Source organism: Zophobas morio, unplaced genomic scaffold, assembly GCF_036711695.1.
Source record: "Zophobas morio isolate AGI-343-1 ecotype UQ-CSIRO unplaced genomic scaffold, CSIRO_AGI_Zmor_V1 ptg000018l, whole genome shotgun sequence".
NCBI lineage: Eukaryota > Metazoa > Arthropoda > Insecta > Coleoptera > Tenebrionidae > Zophobas > Zophobas morio.
The window spans coordinates 3,821,442-3,837,375 of record NW_026972123.1 but is presented as its reverse complement, the minus strand read 5'-3'; the positions used below and the strand labels follow the sequence as shown (position 1 = coordinate 3,837,375).

General features: G+C 33.9%; 1 protein-coding gene across 1 annotated transcript; it reads left to right on the top strand.

Annotated features, from left to right (window-relative positions):
• Positions 1–779: 779 nt before the first annotated feature.
• LOC135130799 (box C/D snoRNA protein 1-like) lies at positions 780–1,991 on the top strand. The gene is made up of 4 exons (XM_064058220.1): positions 780–946; positions 998–1,262; positions 1,313–1,769; positions 1,819–1,991. The coding sequence occupies exons 1-4, from the start codon at positions 879–881 to the stop codon at positions 1,989–1,991; spliced, it is 963 nt and encodes a 320-aa protein (XP_063914290.1). The 5' UTR covers positions 780–878.
• Positions 1,992–15,934: the final 13,943 nt, after the last annotated feature.

The window sequence follows — 15,934 nt, the reverse complement described above, 5'->3', positions numbered from 1 at the left end:
TCGATTTTCAATTTTTTGATTCCCAAAAGTTTCCAGTTTTCAATTTTTCGATTTTTCCATTTTAACATCTTCGATTTATTCGGAAGTTTCTCTCATAACTATCAAAACTAATTTCTTTATCTCACTCCATTTGTATCAAATCTACCAAAACTTACATCTACAGATGTTGTAAGCGGAGACCGAGACCAGTGACTATGTATTTAACTCACTGGTTTAGTTGTTAACCGTAGCAAAAGAACCAATTTTAAAATCATTATGACTCCGTCAAAATATGAGAAAGAATTTTTTTACTATTTTTCCCAGGCTCATCAGTTGATTGTTAAGGGCGTAGCGTTAATCCTCCATTTTCCAGACACCCCGTATAATAAAAAGACCCGGCTTTTCCTCTTAGTCCACCGTTTCATAATTAAAGTTTAGGACTGTAGTTTAGGATGTTTTTTGTAATTATTGGAAATTGATGTACAAGATCTAAAAATACCGGAAAAACCGCCCCTTGTATTTAAATCAATCAAACGGCCCCCGTACTCAAAACATCCAGCAAGAACTGTCAAACGAATCAAACTCCCTAAATTTAGGGACTTTTAAAACAAATCGTAGAAGTAATTTCACCAGGAAAAGGTACAGGGGCGGGGCTTAAGTTGCGCTGCCACTGTTTGCACGATATTTGTAAGGCCAAACCAAAACGATGTTCTGCGCACTCCCACCACCTGTACCCTTTCGTGTTGAAAGCTACTCTAACAACGTAGGTTTCATTTCTTGTATTGAGTTCTGCGGTGTCATACCTGTGTGTCACACTTCCATTTTGTGGTTGATTGAAATTCAAATAAAAATTGAGAATAAATCCACAAATACACTCTTATTCGTGAAAGTATAAAAACATGGCTATAGCAAGCACAACTTCGCCCCTAAGCACCCCAGACAGCGACTCTCCTGCTAAAAAAACCAAGTAAGTTTTCACGTTTGTTTTGATGTTATGTTGTCTAATAAGTGAACTCAGACTAGGCAAATGCGAAGTCTGCGCCATCCGGGACTCCAAATACTGTTGCCCCCGATGCGAAGTCAAAACGTGTTCCTTAGAATGCAACAAAATCCACAAACTCGAGGTGGAATGCAGCGGAGTGAGAGACCGGACGAAGTTTATCCCAGTGAACAAATTCACGAACTTGGATTTGTCGAGCGACTACAGGCTTTTGGAGGAGATTTCGAGGGTGGTGGACGTTTCAAAGAAAGCGAGGTGTAATTTGAGATTTGGTTTAAGCAGGGTAAAGTTTTAACTCTCGTAATCAAAATCATATTAATTGAGACTTTGTAGCGGTTTTTGTTGCTGCAGCAGCAGGCTTTACAGAGAAAAATCTCGCTTAAGTTTTTACCAAGGAGTTTTGCTAGGCACAAAAACAACAGCTCGATGTTTAATACGGGAACAAAAATAATTGAGTGGCATGTGGACTGGGTTTTTGTTAATAGTGAGAATTTTAAAATCAGCGAGGAAAGGGTGCCTGAAAATGGCCGGATTAGCTCAATTCTTAGTAAATATTTGGCGAAGCAGGAGAGTGAGCAGATGCAGGAGAAGCTGCAGTACTATCAAGCCGCAGATTTACCAGGTATAAGAATTCTCTTGAAAGCGGAACGAAAAAGTGGAAAGAAATTTTACGAAATCGACCCCACATACACACTGAAGGACTGTCTGAGAAACAAAATAATTACTGAATATCCTACCATTCATTTAGTCTTAAAAGATCAAGCACTTTTTTATGATATAGTGGATTCAGGTTTGTATTTAAAAATGTTGTGGTCGTTTTTATTTGCATTTGTTTTTAGACGACGAGGAAGACTGTAAAAAAGAGCTTCGAAAACAAATGAAGAGTGGACAAGAAGTCATTAATAAAATCATCAAGAAATCTGAAAGTGAGGATGGGTTGTACGAATTTGTGAAAAATTTCATGTTTAGTTCCGAGTATTCTGATGAAGAAGGAGAGTCAGAGGGAGAATGAAGCAAAGTAAATTGTTGATGAATTTGCGCCATAAAGAAAAGGTTTTGTTGGGATAAAATTGATTCACGTTTTAAAATTTTTTGAAACAGGATTGTTTATTTTCGTCGTTTTAAAAATTGTTATATTTTGAACTGAGGATGTGGTACACAATATATCTACACATTTATTATGTAAATAAAGTCGGAATTTAGCTAATTTTTCGTTCTACATTTTACCAAATATCTCCAGTTTAATTCTCCCGTAATTGTGTGCTTCAAACAACCCTGTAACATTTCCTAAATTTGTTCAAAAACTAAACTCAAGTAATCACAGTGTAGCCATTGATATGACGATTGATATTTTTAACTGAACAAACCTAAATAAAACTTCGTTTCCCACTTCTTTTACGTCTGAATTTCGTACTGCTCGTAATAAAAATACTGAATCTGCGAATCCTCATGTTTCTGCGTCATATGCACAATCAAACCTCGTTCTATGCGAGCTCTGAACAAACACAGCTCACATTTGAACCATTTGCACGCCTCATTGTCATTGGAGCGGTGGGCGGCGGCACATTGCAGGCTGTGTTTCACCGCCAAGTTTGGGGTGAAGTTTGGGATAAAATGATAATCCATTGGACGACTGGCTACTTTTCAATGTATATGTTCAAATATAACTTTAAAAATACATAAGAAAAGACTTTACCTACAGAAGAAAGTACTTAACAAATTTTCCAATTTGGACGCCTCAAACTTCCCTTTTAAAAGCGTAATGGTATTTTTACATGCGTTCAAATTGTTATTATTATTATAATTATTGACAACGGTAACATACAAAACGTCTATTGTCGCACTTAAGAATCCAACAGAAAAAAAACGTTGTAATTAAAGGATGCTAAATTGAAGCAAGTAAAGAGTAAAAACAGCAGTAAAAGCACAAGTGCCTTATGTTACACCACTCCTATACGTATGACGGTGCTCCCATGACGAGACTGCTGATTAATAAACCACAAAAAAAATCAAAATAAAAAATAAATTTCAAATCGATTTAACACATTTGAGCGACGAGTTAAAAAGATCCACAACATGATTAATGTCATTGCCTATAGAACGAAGATTGAACAATGGGCTAAATTTTTTAACATCGATTCTTTAGGTGGGTGCAGATAAAAAAGTTGATAATGACGAGAACTCATAGACCTTTTACCAATGTCAAAAGACAATTGAGTTAGAATAGCAGGACTGTCAACATGGTTATGCAAAAGCTTGTACAAAAAAATAGCATATGCCCTTCTGGTCAAGTCAGATAAGCTGGTAAGATCCAAATTAGGAGAAGTTGTCTTATTGCATCCGGTAACTGCTCGGCAATTTCAATATCTAAAACCTTTGTAATAGAAGTCCTTTAAGGTTTTCAATAGCCCAAAACTTTTCATTACTTTTAAATCAGTGTTGCTATTATTCACACAGGCTATGTGGTGATTCGCATTACATTCTTTTCGAGAGCTAACGTAATCATTTTGCCTGGCACTATTTTTACTACATTTCCTGCATTTCATTGCCATTTTATGGAGATTTATAATCCCCAAACGGGGTAGCTATAGTGCAATGGCACTGCAAGAAATGCCAGTGAGTATTAAAGAAATAGTTACGAAACGATAAAAAATGAATATCGCAAAAATCGACCTTAAGTTAGGAATGAATAAGATTCACACCACAGGAAAAAAACAAGAAATCCCAGACAACTGGAAACAAACTCACCACAAGTACCCAGGACATCTTATGACACAACAATCGCCATACAAAATACAAAGAATTACTTAATAACTGCACATAAACTACGGAGCACCACAGTTCAACGTCTTGACTCGTCGCCGTCGCTGTCAGTTTTATAGACGATATCCATTTTTTGCCTTATTATTTTTAGACTAGAAATATCACAAGACGTTGTTTAAAAATACACATATTCGTTTAAATCGAATTTTTTAAATTTTCAATTCCAAATGCGTGTGGAAACTGAGGGACAAGTTTTCCGTGTTTTCAAATGAGGAGTGTAAAAGACTTTCATAATTGATATAAATTTAGAATGTTGAGTCCCGTTATGACAATGTTTTTCTGTCTTTCCATTTCGTCTGTTTGCTCAAATTTTTTCACTCACGTTGCGCTTAGATTCTTCGTTTGCTCTTTTATTTCCTTGTTCTCTTGTTTGAGCGGTTTAATTTCATCTCTATTTATTTGAAAGTCTTTTCATATGTCCTTAATTTCCGACATTATTTCTGTTATAGTTTTGACTATTTTCTCCAGGATGAATCTTTTTAGGTTGTCACCGTCCTCTCTACAGCTGCTTGAATTATTGGTTGCCTAATGGTTTAAGCGAAAATAGACGTATCCAAGTTGACTTTTCGTAAATAGGCTCTTTTCTCTTACTGATAACAACACAGCCTTAAGATTTCTCTGGTTTTCATGTTTAGTTTGTTGTTGTTTAGTATCACCGGTGCCTTTTTTTTCTATTTTTATAATAACGTATATTTAAAAATATATACTCCTACATATGATGTAAATAAAATCTAACAAAAGACTGAGTATCTTTTTTTAATTACATGAGTTTAATTGTAAATATTTTGGATGATGATAAAAAATTACTATGTACCTACTTACATATTGTAGTAAAACGTATTTTTCTTAAATTTTATCTGCAAATATTTTCGCAAATTCTGTGACTCTCGTTTTCAAGTTACTAATATATTTTTGTTTTTAATTTTCAATACCAAATTTACCAACGTCAAGAAAAGTGACTTTTTCAAATTTATAAAAATATTTATCTTCTCTTAGTCGATTGTTGTAAGTGATGTGTTTGGTTCTGCCGTTTTCTGCTTTTTAACCCTAGAGTTAGGTATCTTCGAAAATTCGGTACAAATTTTGTAACGGCAATTTGAAATTTACAGATAACTAAATTGAATAGTGGTTATTCTCGTTTTCACGAAATATTCAAAGGCATACAAATTTCTTGGAATAGAAAATGATTTTACAGAAAGATTTGCTTTGCTTTAAGTAGACGTTATTGTTATTTTCCAGGTACTCAAAGATAAGTAAATTTACCTGTAGGTAATTTATAGCTCTATCTATTACCTGCTTTAAAATCCTTTCATGTTCTTCTCTCGTGTCAGCATATATTAAAATATCATTTAAGTACCTATATAAATTATTATTCCATCAGTACCAGAAAAATATTTACTATTTAACTTTTGAAAAACATCAAGAGTTGATTTTATACCAAACGGCATACGAATGAAACGATACAGTCAAAAGGGTGTACTAAACGTACATAACTTTGAAGATTCTTCTGTCAGTCGCATGCACATGCGAAAATCCATCTTTGAGATCTAAAAGTGTAAAGAATTTTTTTATAAGCTAATTTTGGTTTAATAATAATGTCATCCAGAGTGGAAATATTATAAAAGTCTCTCAGTATAAATTCATTTAGTTCTTTGGGATCCAAACAAATTCGTAATGATTTGTCTGGCTTTCCAACAACAACTATGTTGTTGACCCATTCAGATGTTTCATTATTTACTTTGCTAATTACAAGTAAGTTTAAACTTTTTCTAAACAATTTCTAATTGCTACAAGAACTCTTCTTGCAGAATTAGCTTCCATCCTAAACCATCAAAAATATCTTTATTCATAATAATGAAATCATTTTTTGAATCTACTTCCTCAATTAAATCAATACAACTTTTTAAACCCGAGATTAATTTTGTAAATTATTATAATTGTAAACTCGTAATAAAAACAAGAAGAAAATCGACTTACAACGAAATTTAAAAAACATAATGTCTGCATTTTTTTGCCATCATATTTTAACACCTGCCATAGTTTTTTAACGGTATTACCCATAAATCTTTTGTGTACAGTAAAACTTACATTGTTAGAACCTCTCCAGGAATTAGTTATCCCCTCCAACCAAGTTTTCCCACTTTCGCCCCACCATCGACCAATGCAAATTCTCCTACCCCACTTTTGTTTGCACTTCTGAAGGTGGCTAACCAAACTTCGAGAAACGTTGCCCCAGAGTTAAAACACAAAGCGGAAAGGTATGTACTTATTTTTCATTTTGCTCGTTTTTTTAGATGTCAAACCAGTATCATATCCAATAACTAAGTAATAGTACTTTTTTTTTTACAGATGGCTGTAACTATAGCTGGTCGTGATTTCCGGATCGACCAAATTGTTTGTCGGAACCCCGTCAGTAATTCTCCTTATGGGTATTATATCTGTCATGACGACGCCGACGTCCACTGCATCAGCATGTCGAAATCCATGTTCTGCAGTGGGGTGCTACAATTTGAGCTGGTGTATCGCCGGTCGGCAGAATACAGAAATCTGTGGATGGAACAAAAGGTCTATTGTCGGGGAAGATGTGTTCACGTGAGCCAAACCGCGATTACGCTTCTTCCGATATCCGAAGATGTCGTTGCTACTGAGGTAGTATCTAATGCTGTCCTCTTTGATAAAACATCCAACGATCCAGTGACCATTGAGATAAAGATTCGTCACCAGGATTCGGTAGTGTGCAAAGTTCGCTTCTTTTTGTTAGATGATAGTTAATTGTAAATATTTTAGATTACGAAAAATATAGTTACATATTCGTATAAAACGTATGTTCTTTTTATTTATGGTAGAGGTATTTATATCTCGTTGAGAGTGCAATAAAAGTACTTAATTCTGTTTCCAAATATCTTTAGAAATACTTCACCTATGTATAGATAATCCTCCCAGGAATTAGTTATTGACTTGTTTGTTTCCTTGTTCTATCACTGCATTGTTTTTCAGTGGATACTAAATTTTGAATCATTTGATATTTTTTTCATTAACTGTTTCTCCTGGACTGATAATTCTAAATGGAGCTTTATAGTCTGAGTGGCACATTTTTCATTTTTACTGCGTTCATGTTGTTTCAAACCATTATCCTTAGATTTTTTATTGGTAATTTGCTAATTAGTAAGTCCATGTTCCGCCGCTACATCTTTTTGAACTTTTTCAAGTGTTGTCATCCGTATCTCTTGTAGTTTTATATTGATAAGTGGTAAGTTTTTTACCAAGGCTGACTGTTCGATGTGAATTCAATGGATACTGTTTTTAGTTGCGTTTTAACTGTTTGTAAACGTTCATTGACAAGTGCACATTGTTGTTGTGCCTAAGTGTTGTGCCGTTGTTGGTTGATCTCCGCTTCCCTCCTCTCTTCGTACAGCTTCTGCTGTAGCTCCTAGTTTTTGGTAAGGGAAATTTATTATTAATGACAATTTCTTTAATCATACCAAGTTCACTCCCAAAGGTTTCATGACTTGGGAGAATGTGGAATAATCTAAAGAATAAAGAATTAAATCCTGCCGATTTATGGGATGAGTTGTGAAAAGAAGAGTAGTGGTAAAATTGTAATAGGTTTTCGTATAAATTATAACCAAATGGACAAACCTAGCCTTCCAGAAACGTTTCAGTGCGCTAATAAGGTCAACAATGACACTGTAAAAATAACGATTTTTTCCGAAAAAATTTGGTTTTCTATAGAATTTTTATCAAGTTCTAAATCTAGTTACTTTTGTGATGGTACTTCAATCTTTACGATTACACAATTTTTAAATTTAATTTCAATTTCTGGCTGAGAAAAGAAGAATAGGTGTATTCAAAAAAGGGGAAAATATAACGCCCGCCCACCCACCCTCTCTCCATTCTGATGAATTTTTCATTCACTGTCAGACCAAAGGACCGAGCGTAATTGCAATATCCGTATGTGCTTAAAAAAATTTACCAATTTGAACAAGTTTTAATTCTTTTGTTGTGAAAAGAAGACTACGTACCTATATTAAAAAAAGAAAAGGACAAAATATAAGCCCCGCCCACCGGACCTATTTCAGTTGTGATGAATTTTGTATTCGTTGTCAGACACTTGGGCGGAGCATAATTGCAAAATCCACATTTTCTTACAAAAATTTAACATTTTGGACAAGTCTTAAGTTTCTTGTTGTGAAAGGAAAGAAACGTTAAGTTAACAAAAAAAAATATATATATATAAGCCCCACTCACCCACCCGATCTCAATTGTGATGAATTTTTCATTTGTTGTCGGACCAAGGGGCGGAGCAGAATTACAGAATCTATGTTCCCCAACAAAAATTCACCATTAGAACACGTTTGAAGTTTCTTGTTGTGAAAAGAAGAATCATGAGATAATTGCTTGTAAAGAAATGAGAATTTTGCAATTAAGCTCCGCCTCCTGACTCACGACGAATAAAAAAAATCGTCACAATTGAGATAGGGCGGGTGGGTGGGGCTAATATTATTTTTTTTTTAATGTACTTACATATATGAAACATGGTTTTAAGTATTGTGTTGTTAAAAAAACTAGATATTTACTTGTATATTAAAAAAAAACTATAATGAATTTTTCGTTCGTTTTCAGACCTAGGGGCGGAGCATGATTACAAAATTCAAATTCCCCAATAAAAATTTACCATGTGAACACGTTTGAAATTTTTTGTTGCGAAAAGAAGTATCATAAGATAATTGCTTGTTGAGAAATGACAATTGTGCAATTAAGCCCCGCCCCCGGCTCACGATGAATAAAAAGAATCGTTAAAATTGAGATAGGGTGGGTGGGTGGGGCTTGTATTTTACTTTTTTTTTTAATATGCGCACATGAAACATGTTTTTGAGTATTGTGTTGTTAAAGAAAAACACTATATACATTAAGAAAAAAAAAAAAACAATGATTAACCCCCCCTCCATCTCAATTGTGATGATGAATTCGTTCGTTTTCAGACCGAGGGGTGGAGTGGATAAATTCGTTCGTTTTCAGACCGAGGGGCGGAGCGATATTAATTGCAAATTATGTTTCCATCCTTCAAAAAATGTACCATTTTAAACATATTTTAAGTTTTGTGTTGTGAAAAGAACACTACGTATATTAAGAAAAAAAAGGGCAAAATATAAGCCCCGCCCACCCGACCCATTTCAATTGTGACGAATTTTGTATTCATTGTTAGACACTTGGGCGGAGCATAATTGCAAAATGCACATTTCCTTACAAAAATTTAACATTTTGGACAAGTCTAAAGTTTCTTGTTGTGAAAAGAAAGAAAAGTTTAGTTAACAAAAAAATATATGTATAAGCACCACCCACCCGCCCTATCTCAATTGTGATGAATTTTTCATTTGTTGACGGACCAAGGGGCGGAGCATAATTACTAAATCTATATTCCCAAACAAAAATTTACCATCAGAACACGTTTGAAGCTTTTTGTGGTGAAAAGAATTATCACAACATAATTAGTTGCTTATAGAGAAATGAGAATTTTGCAATTAAGCTCCGCCTTCTGACTCACGACGAATAAAAAAAATCGTCACAATTGAGATAGGGCGGGTGGGTGGGGCTAATTTTATTTTTTTTTGATGTACGTATATGAAACATGTTTTTGAGTAGGTGTGTTGTTAAAAAAAACTATATATTTTAAGAAAAAAAAAAAACACACAAAGATTAACCCCCCCCTCCATCTCAACTGTGATGAATTCGATCGTTTTCAGATCGAGGGGCGGAGTGTAATTAATTGCAAATTATATGTCCATCCTCCAAAAAATGTACCATTTTAAACCTATTTTAAGTTTTTTGTTGTGAAAAGAAGACTACGTACATTAAGAAAAAGAAAAGGGCAAAATATAAGCCCCGCCCACCCGACCCATTTCAATTGTGATGAATTTTGTATTCGTTGTCAGACACCAGGGCGGAGCATAATTGCAAAATCCACATTTCCTTACAAAAATTTAACATTTTGGACAAGTCTTAAGTTTCTTGTTGTGAAAAGAAAGAAACATTAAGTTAACAAAAAAATACATATATAAGCCCCACCCACCCGCCCTATCTCAATTGTGATGAATTTTTCATTCGTTGTCGGACAAAGGGGCGGAGCGTAATTACTAAATCTATATTCCCAAACAAAAATTTACCATCAGAACACGTTTGAAGCTTTTTGTGGTGAAAAGAATTATCACAAAATAATTAGTTGCTTATAGAGAAATGAGAATTTTGCAATTAAGCTCCGCCTTCTGACTCACGACGAATAAAAAAAATCGTCACAATTGAGATAGGGCGGGTGGGTGGGGCTAATTTTATTATTTTTTTGATGTACGTATATGAAACATGTTTTTAAGTATTGTGTTCTTAAAAAAAACTAGATATTTCCTTGTATACTAAAAAAAAAACTATGATAAATTTTTCGTTCGTTTTCAGACCCAGGGGCGGAACATAATTGCAACATCCATATTCCCCAATAAAAATTTACCATGTGAACACGTTCGAATTTTTTTGTTGCGAAAAGAAGTATCACAAGATAATTGCTTGTTGAGAAATGACAATTTTGCAATTAAGCTCCGCCTCCTGACTCACGACAAATAAAAAAAATCGTCACAATTGAGATAGGGTGGGTGGGTGGGGCTTATATTTACTTTTTTTTTTAATATACGCAGATGAAACATGTTTTGAGTATTGCGTTGTTAAAAAAAAATAGATATATTAAGAAAAAAAAAACCACAAAGACTTACCCCCACCCATCTCAATTGTGATGAATTCGTTCGTTTTCAGACCGAGGGGCGGAGTGTAATTATTTGCAAATTATATTTCCATCCTTCAAAAAATGTACCATTTTAAACATATTTTAAGTTTTTTGTTGTGAAAAGAAGACTACGTATATTAAGAAAAAAAGGCAAAATATAAGCCCCGCCCACCCTACCCATTTCAATTGTGATGAATTTTGTATTCGTTGTCAGACCCTTGGGCGGAGCATAATTGCAAAATCCACATTTCCTTACAAAAGTTTAACATTATGGACAAATCTTAATTTTCTTGTTGTGAAAGGAAAGAAACGTTTAGTTAACAAAAAATATGTATATAAGACCCACCCACCCACCCTATCTTAATTGTGATGAATTTTTCATTTGTTGTCGGTCCAAGGGGCGGAGCATAATTACAAAATCTATATTCCCCAACAAAAATTTACCATTAGAACACGTTTGAAGTTTCTTGTTGTGAAAAGAAGAATCACGAGATAGTTGCTTGTAAAGAAATGAGAATTTTGCAATTAAGCTCCGCCTCCTGACTCACGACGAATAAAAAAATCGTCACAATTGAAATAGGGCGGGTGGGTGGGGCTAATATTATTTTTTTTTTAATGTACGTATATGAAACATGGTTTTAAGTGTTGTGTTGTTAAAAAAACTAGATATTTATTTGTATATTAAAAAAAACTATGATGCATTTTTCGTTCGTTTTCAGACCCAGGGGCGGAGCCTAGTTGCAAAATCCATATTCCCCAATAAAAATTTACCATGTGACACATTTGAAGTTTTTTGCTGCGAAAAGATGTATCACAAGATAATTGTTTGTTGAGAAATGAGAATTGTGCAATTAAGCTCCGCCCCCGGCTCACGATGATTAAAAAAAATCGTCAAAATTGAGATAGGGTGGGTGGGTGGGGCTTATATTTTCCTTTTTTTGAATATACGTATATGAAACATGTTTTTGAGTATTGTATTGTTAAAAAAAACTATATATATTAAGAAAAAAAAAAACAAAGATTAACCCTCCCTCCATCTCAATTGTGATGAATTCGTTCGTTTTCAGACCGAGGGGCGGAGTATAATTAATTGAAAATTATATTTCCATTCTCCAAAAAATGTACCATTTTAAACATATTTTAAGTTTTTTGTTGTGAAAAGAAGACTACGTATATTAAGAAAAAAAAGGCAAAATATAAGCCCCGCCCACCCGACCCATTTCAATTGTGATGAATTTTGTATTCGTTGTCAGACACTTGGGCGGAGCATAATTGCAAAATGCACATTTTTTTACAAAAATTTAACATTTTGGACAAGTCTTAAGTTTCTTGTTGTGAAAAAAAAAAACAAACGTTTAGTTAACAAAAAAATATATAGGTATATAAGCCCCACCCATCCGCCCTATCTCAATTGTGATGAATTTTTCATTCGTTGTCGGACAAAGGGGCGGAGCATAATTACAAAATCTATATTCCCCAACAAAAATTTAGCATTAAAACACGTTTGAAGTTTCTTGTTGTGGAAAGAATAATCACAAGATAATTGCTTGTAAAGAAATGAGAATTTTGCAATTAAGCTCCGCCTCCTGACTCACGACGAATAAAAAAATTATCACAATTGAGATAGGGCGGGTGGGTGGGGCTAGTATTTTACTTTTTTTTTTAATATACGTATATGAAACATGTTTTGAGTATTGTGTTGTTAAAAAAACTATATATATTAAGAAAAAAAAAGTACAAAGATTAACCCCCCCCCCATCTCAATTGTGAAGAATTCTTTCGTTTTCAGACCGAGGGGCGGAGTGTAATTAATTGGAGAAACGTTTAGTTAACAAAAAAAAAATATATATATAAGCCCCACCCACCAGCCCTATCTCAATTGTGATGAATTTTTCATTTGTTGTCGGACCAACGGGCGGAGCATAATTACAAAATCTATATTCCCCAACAAAAATTTCCCATTAGAACACGTTTGAAATTTCTTGTTGTGAAAAGAAGAATCACGAGATAATTGCTTGTGAAGAAATGAGAATTTTGCAATTAAGGTCCGCCTCCTGACTCACGACGAATAAAAAAAATCGTCACAATTGAGATAGAGCGGGTGGGTGGGGCTAATATTATTATATTTTTGATGTACGTATATGACACATATTTTTAAGTATTGTGTTGTTAAAAAAAATTAGATATTTACTTGTATATTAAAAAAAACCATGATGAATTTTTCGTTCGTTTTCACACTCAGGGGCGGAGCATAATTGCAAAATCCACATTCTCCAAAAAAAATTTACCATGTGAACACGTTTGCAGTTTTTGGTTGCAAAAAGAAGTATCACAAGATAACTGCTTGATGAGAAATGGGAATTTTTCAATTAAGCTCCGCCCCCGGCTCACGATGAATAAAAAAATCATCACAATTGAGATAGGGTGGGTGGGTGGGGCTTATATTTTACTTTTTTTTTTAATATACGTGTATGAAATATGTTTCTGAGTATTGTGTTGTTAAAAAAACTATATGTATTAAAAAAAAAACATAAAGATTAACCCTCCCCCCATCTCAATTCTGATGAATTCGTTCGTTTTCATCCCCAGGGGTGGAGTGTAATTAATTGCATTTTAAGTTTTTTGTTGTGAAAACAGACTACGTATATTAAGAAACAAAAGGGCAAAATATAAGCCCCGCCCACCCGACCCATTTCAATTGTGATGAATTTTGTATTCGTTGTCTGACACTTGGGCGGAGCATAAGTCCAAAATCCACATTTTCTTACAAAAATTTTACATTTTGGACAAGTCTTAAGTTTCTTGTTGTGAAAGAAAAGAAACGTTAAGTTAACAAAAAAAAATATATATAAGCCCCACCCACCCACCCGATCTCAATTGTGATGAATTTTTCATTTATTGTCGGACCAAGGGGCGGACCATAATTACAAAATCTATATTCGCCAACAAAAATTCACCATTAGAACACGTTTGAAGTTTCTTGTTGTGAAAAGAAGAATCACGAGATAATTGCTAGTAAAGAAATGAGAATTTTGCAATTAAGCTCCGCCTCCTGACTCACGACGAATAAAAAAAATCGTCACAATTGAGATAGGGTGGGTGGGTGGGTCTAATATTAAATTTTTTAATGTACGTATATGAAACATGTTTTTAAGTATGGTGTTGTTAAAAAAAATTATATGTATATATATTAAGAAAAAGAAACACAAGCCCCCCCCCACCTCCAATGTGAATTGCAAAACTGAATATGTACTTTGAAAAAGTATCAACCCCAAAATTTGATGACATCATCTTAAAATTTTGTTGAATAAATCCCACCTAAAATGTGTAAAATATGATCACTCTATACTTGTAATTAGGTATTTATCATATTTGAAATTATTGCATTTCCACTCATATTTTTTCGATTTACTTAAAACTGACCAGCAAAATATCAAAGGCACCGACAAGACTTTTGTTAATCTTCTTTAGTATCATTCTCTATTGTTCTTCGACGAGGTTTATGACTAGTGATGGGCATTTTTTTCTCTATATTTAGAATTTCAAGAGGATTAAAGTAACCTGGTGACCATTTGTTGTTTTCAATAAATATCCGAAGCCATTAGACCTTCTTAGAAGCTACATATTTTATTAGTAGGATTTAGTTAAGACGTTAATTGCTGTCAAGATTATTCAGGTACTAAAATTTAAATAGAATGGACAATCTATGTACAACAATGAGTAGACCCTTCCAGGTAGAAGGGTCGTAAGCTCCACCCCCATCATTTTGTGAGTCGGTCTAAGTACCAAAAACGACCATTACGAACACACATTCCGACCACACCAGTTCAAGTTCGTACTGTAAGCGTAAGAGAAGTAAAGTGTTATTTATTAACAAGGTGTTTTAATTCCAATAATAACATTCGATCCACAACGGGTCAAAACAATGTATTTGTACTGGTTTTTGTTTTATTTAAAAAAAAAATCGTTAAAAATCTTAAATTTGGAAGTATAAAGTTTTCCCCCTTTTGCTCTATTATCGACCAATCCGAACCCTCCTATCCCCGGAATAGTTTAAAATTTAACGCATAAATATTTTCGAAATGTCATAAACCCGTACTTTTGCTTATAGGTAGGTACCTATCGTCCTAGGTAATCAAGATTTCTGGCAACTTTTCTCTACGGTTTACCTCAACAATAATCAAAAAGGTAAGTATACTCAACTACGCCTCGACCCTCAAACTGCACACTCATCTATAACAGCCACTTTTTCGTCCTTGGTCTACAAACAACTTTTTTACAGATGCCTTCCGCCATGTATTTTCACGGTTTCCGCATGGAACTTGTCGTTTTCCGGGGACCTAACAACTTCCCTTGCGATTATTACTTATGCGATGACAGCGACGTCCATCGCATAACCACGACGAAAACGATATTCTTGAACGGACTGCTGGAATTAACTTTTTTCTATTGGAGTCGCATAGAATTTTGCGATCTATGGTTAAAGCAAACGATGTATTATCGAGGAAAATGCATTGATAGGACCGAGATTGCGCTGCCTCCTATAATGGAAAATGGTAGAAATGGGTATTGTGTTGCTATTGAGGCACCTCAAAATTGTGACATCTTTGACGGAACATCGGCGAATCCTGTGAGCATTCTCGCAAAGATTTGTGATGGGAATTTGGTACTGTGTGAGGTTATCTTCTTTTTGTTAGACTGAGTTTGTCCGTAGTTTGTTATTATTGAGTCTGTTTTTTAATACGTAGATACATGAATTTAATTGGAAATATTTGCTTTTTTAATATTTAGACATCTGAATTTAATTGAAAATTTTGTTTGAAGTGCTTCAAAATATAGCGATTTTTTTATAAAACATATGTTTTTTATTTTACCCCTAAATGAAAACAAAATTAATAGTTTTCTTTTTTATTCGATTCTTTCTTTTGCTTAACGTCCTTATTTTCAGTAAAGATCGTATGTAATTGTATGCACTGATAATATATTTTTACTTCAGAGGTAAGGGAAGATCTGTAGACCAACTTTAGACCAATTTTTTGCGTTTAAAAGAGAAAGTCTTGCAGGCGCCTAGTGCTTTTACTTTTTTTTTAAATGTGATGTTTCTTTTTAGAAGGAGAAATCAAAATATTTTCAAAACCGAAAAATTGTAAAATTAAGAATTTTGAAAAAATCCAGAAGCCGAAAAATCGAAAAATCGGAAATTGAGATATCGAAATACTTAGTTAAAGATCAAAAAATAGGAAAGTTCAAAATTGAAAAATTTAAACTCAAAGAATCCGATAAATCGAAAAATTGAAAAATCGAAATATCGAAAAACTGAAAAATTAATTCCGAAAACTGGAAAAATCGAAAAATCTAAAAAT

Excerpts from the sequence above, each read along its gene's own strand:
- LOC135130799 (XM_064058220.1), top strand. The coding sequence starts at position 879 with ATGGCTATAGCAAGCACAACTTCGCCCCTAAGCACCCCAGACAGCGAC. Across the intron at positions 947-997 it reads TCTCCTGCTAAAAAAACCAA|ACTAGGCAAATGCGAAGTCT; the intron begins GTAAGTTTTCAC and ends AAGTGAACTCAG. Across the intron at positions 1,770-1,818 it reads TTATGATATAGTGGATTCAG|ACGACGAGGAAGACTGTAAA; the intron begins GTTTGTATTTAA and ends ATTTGTTTTTAG.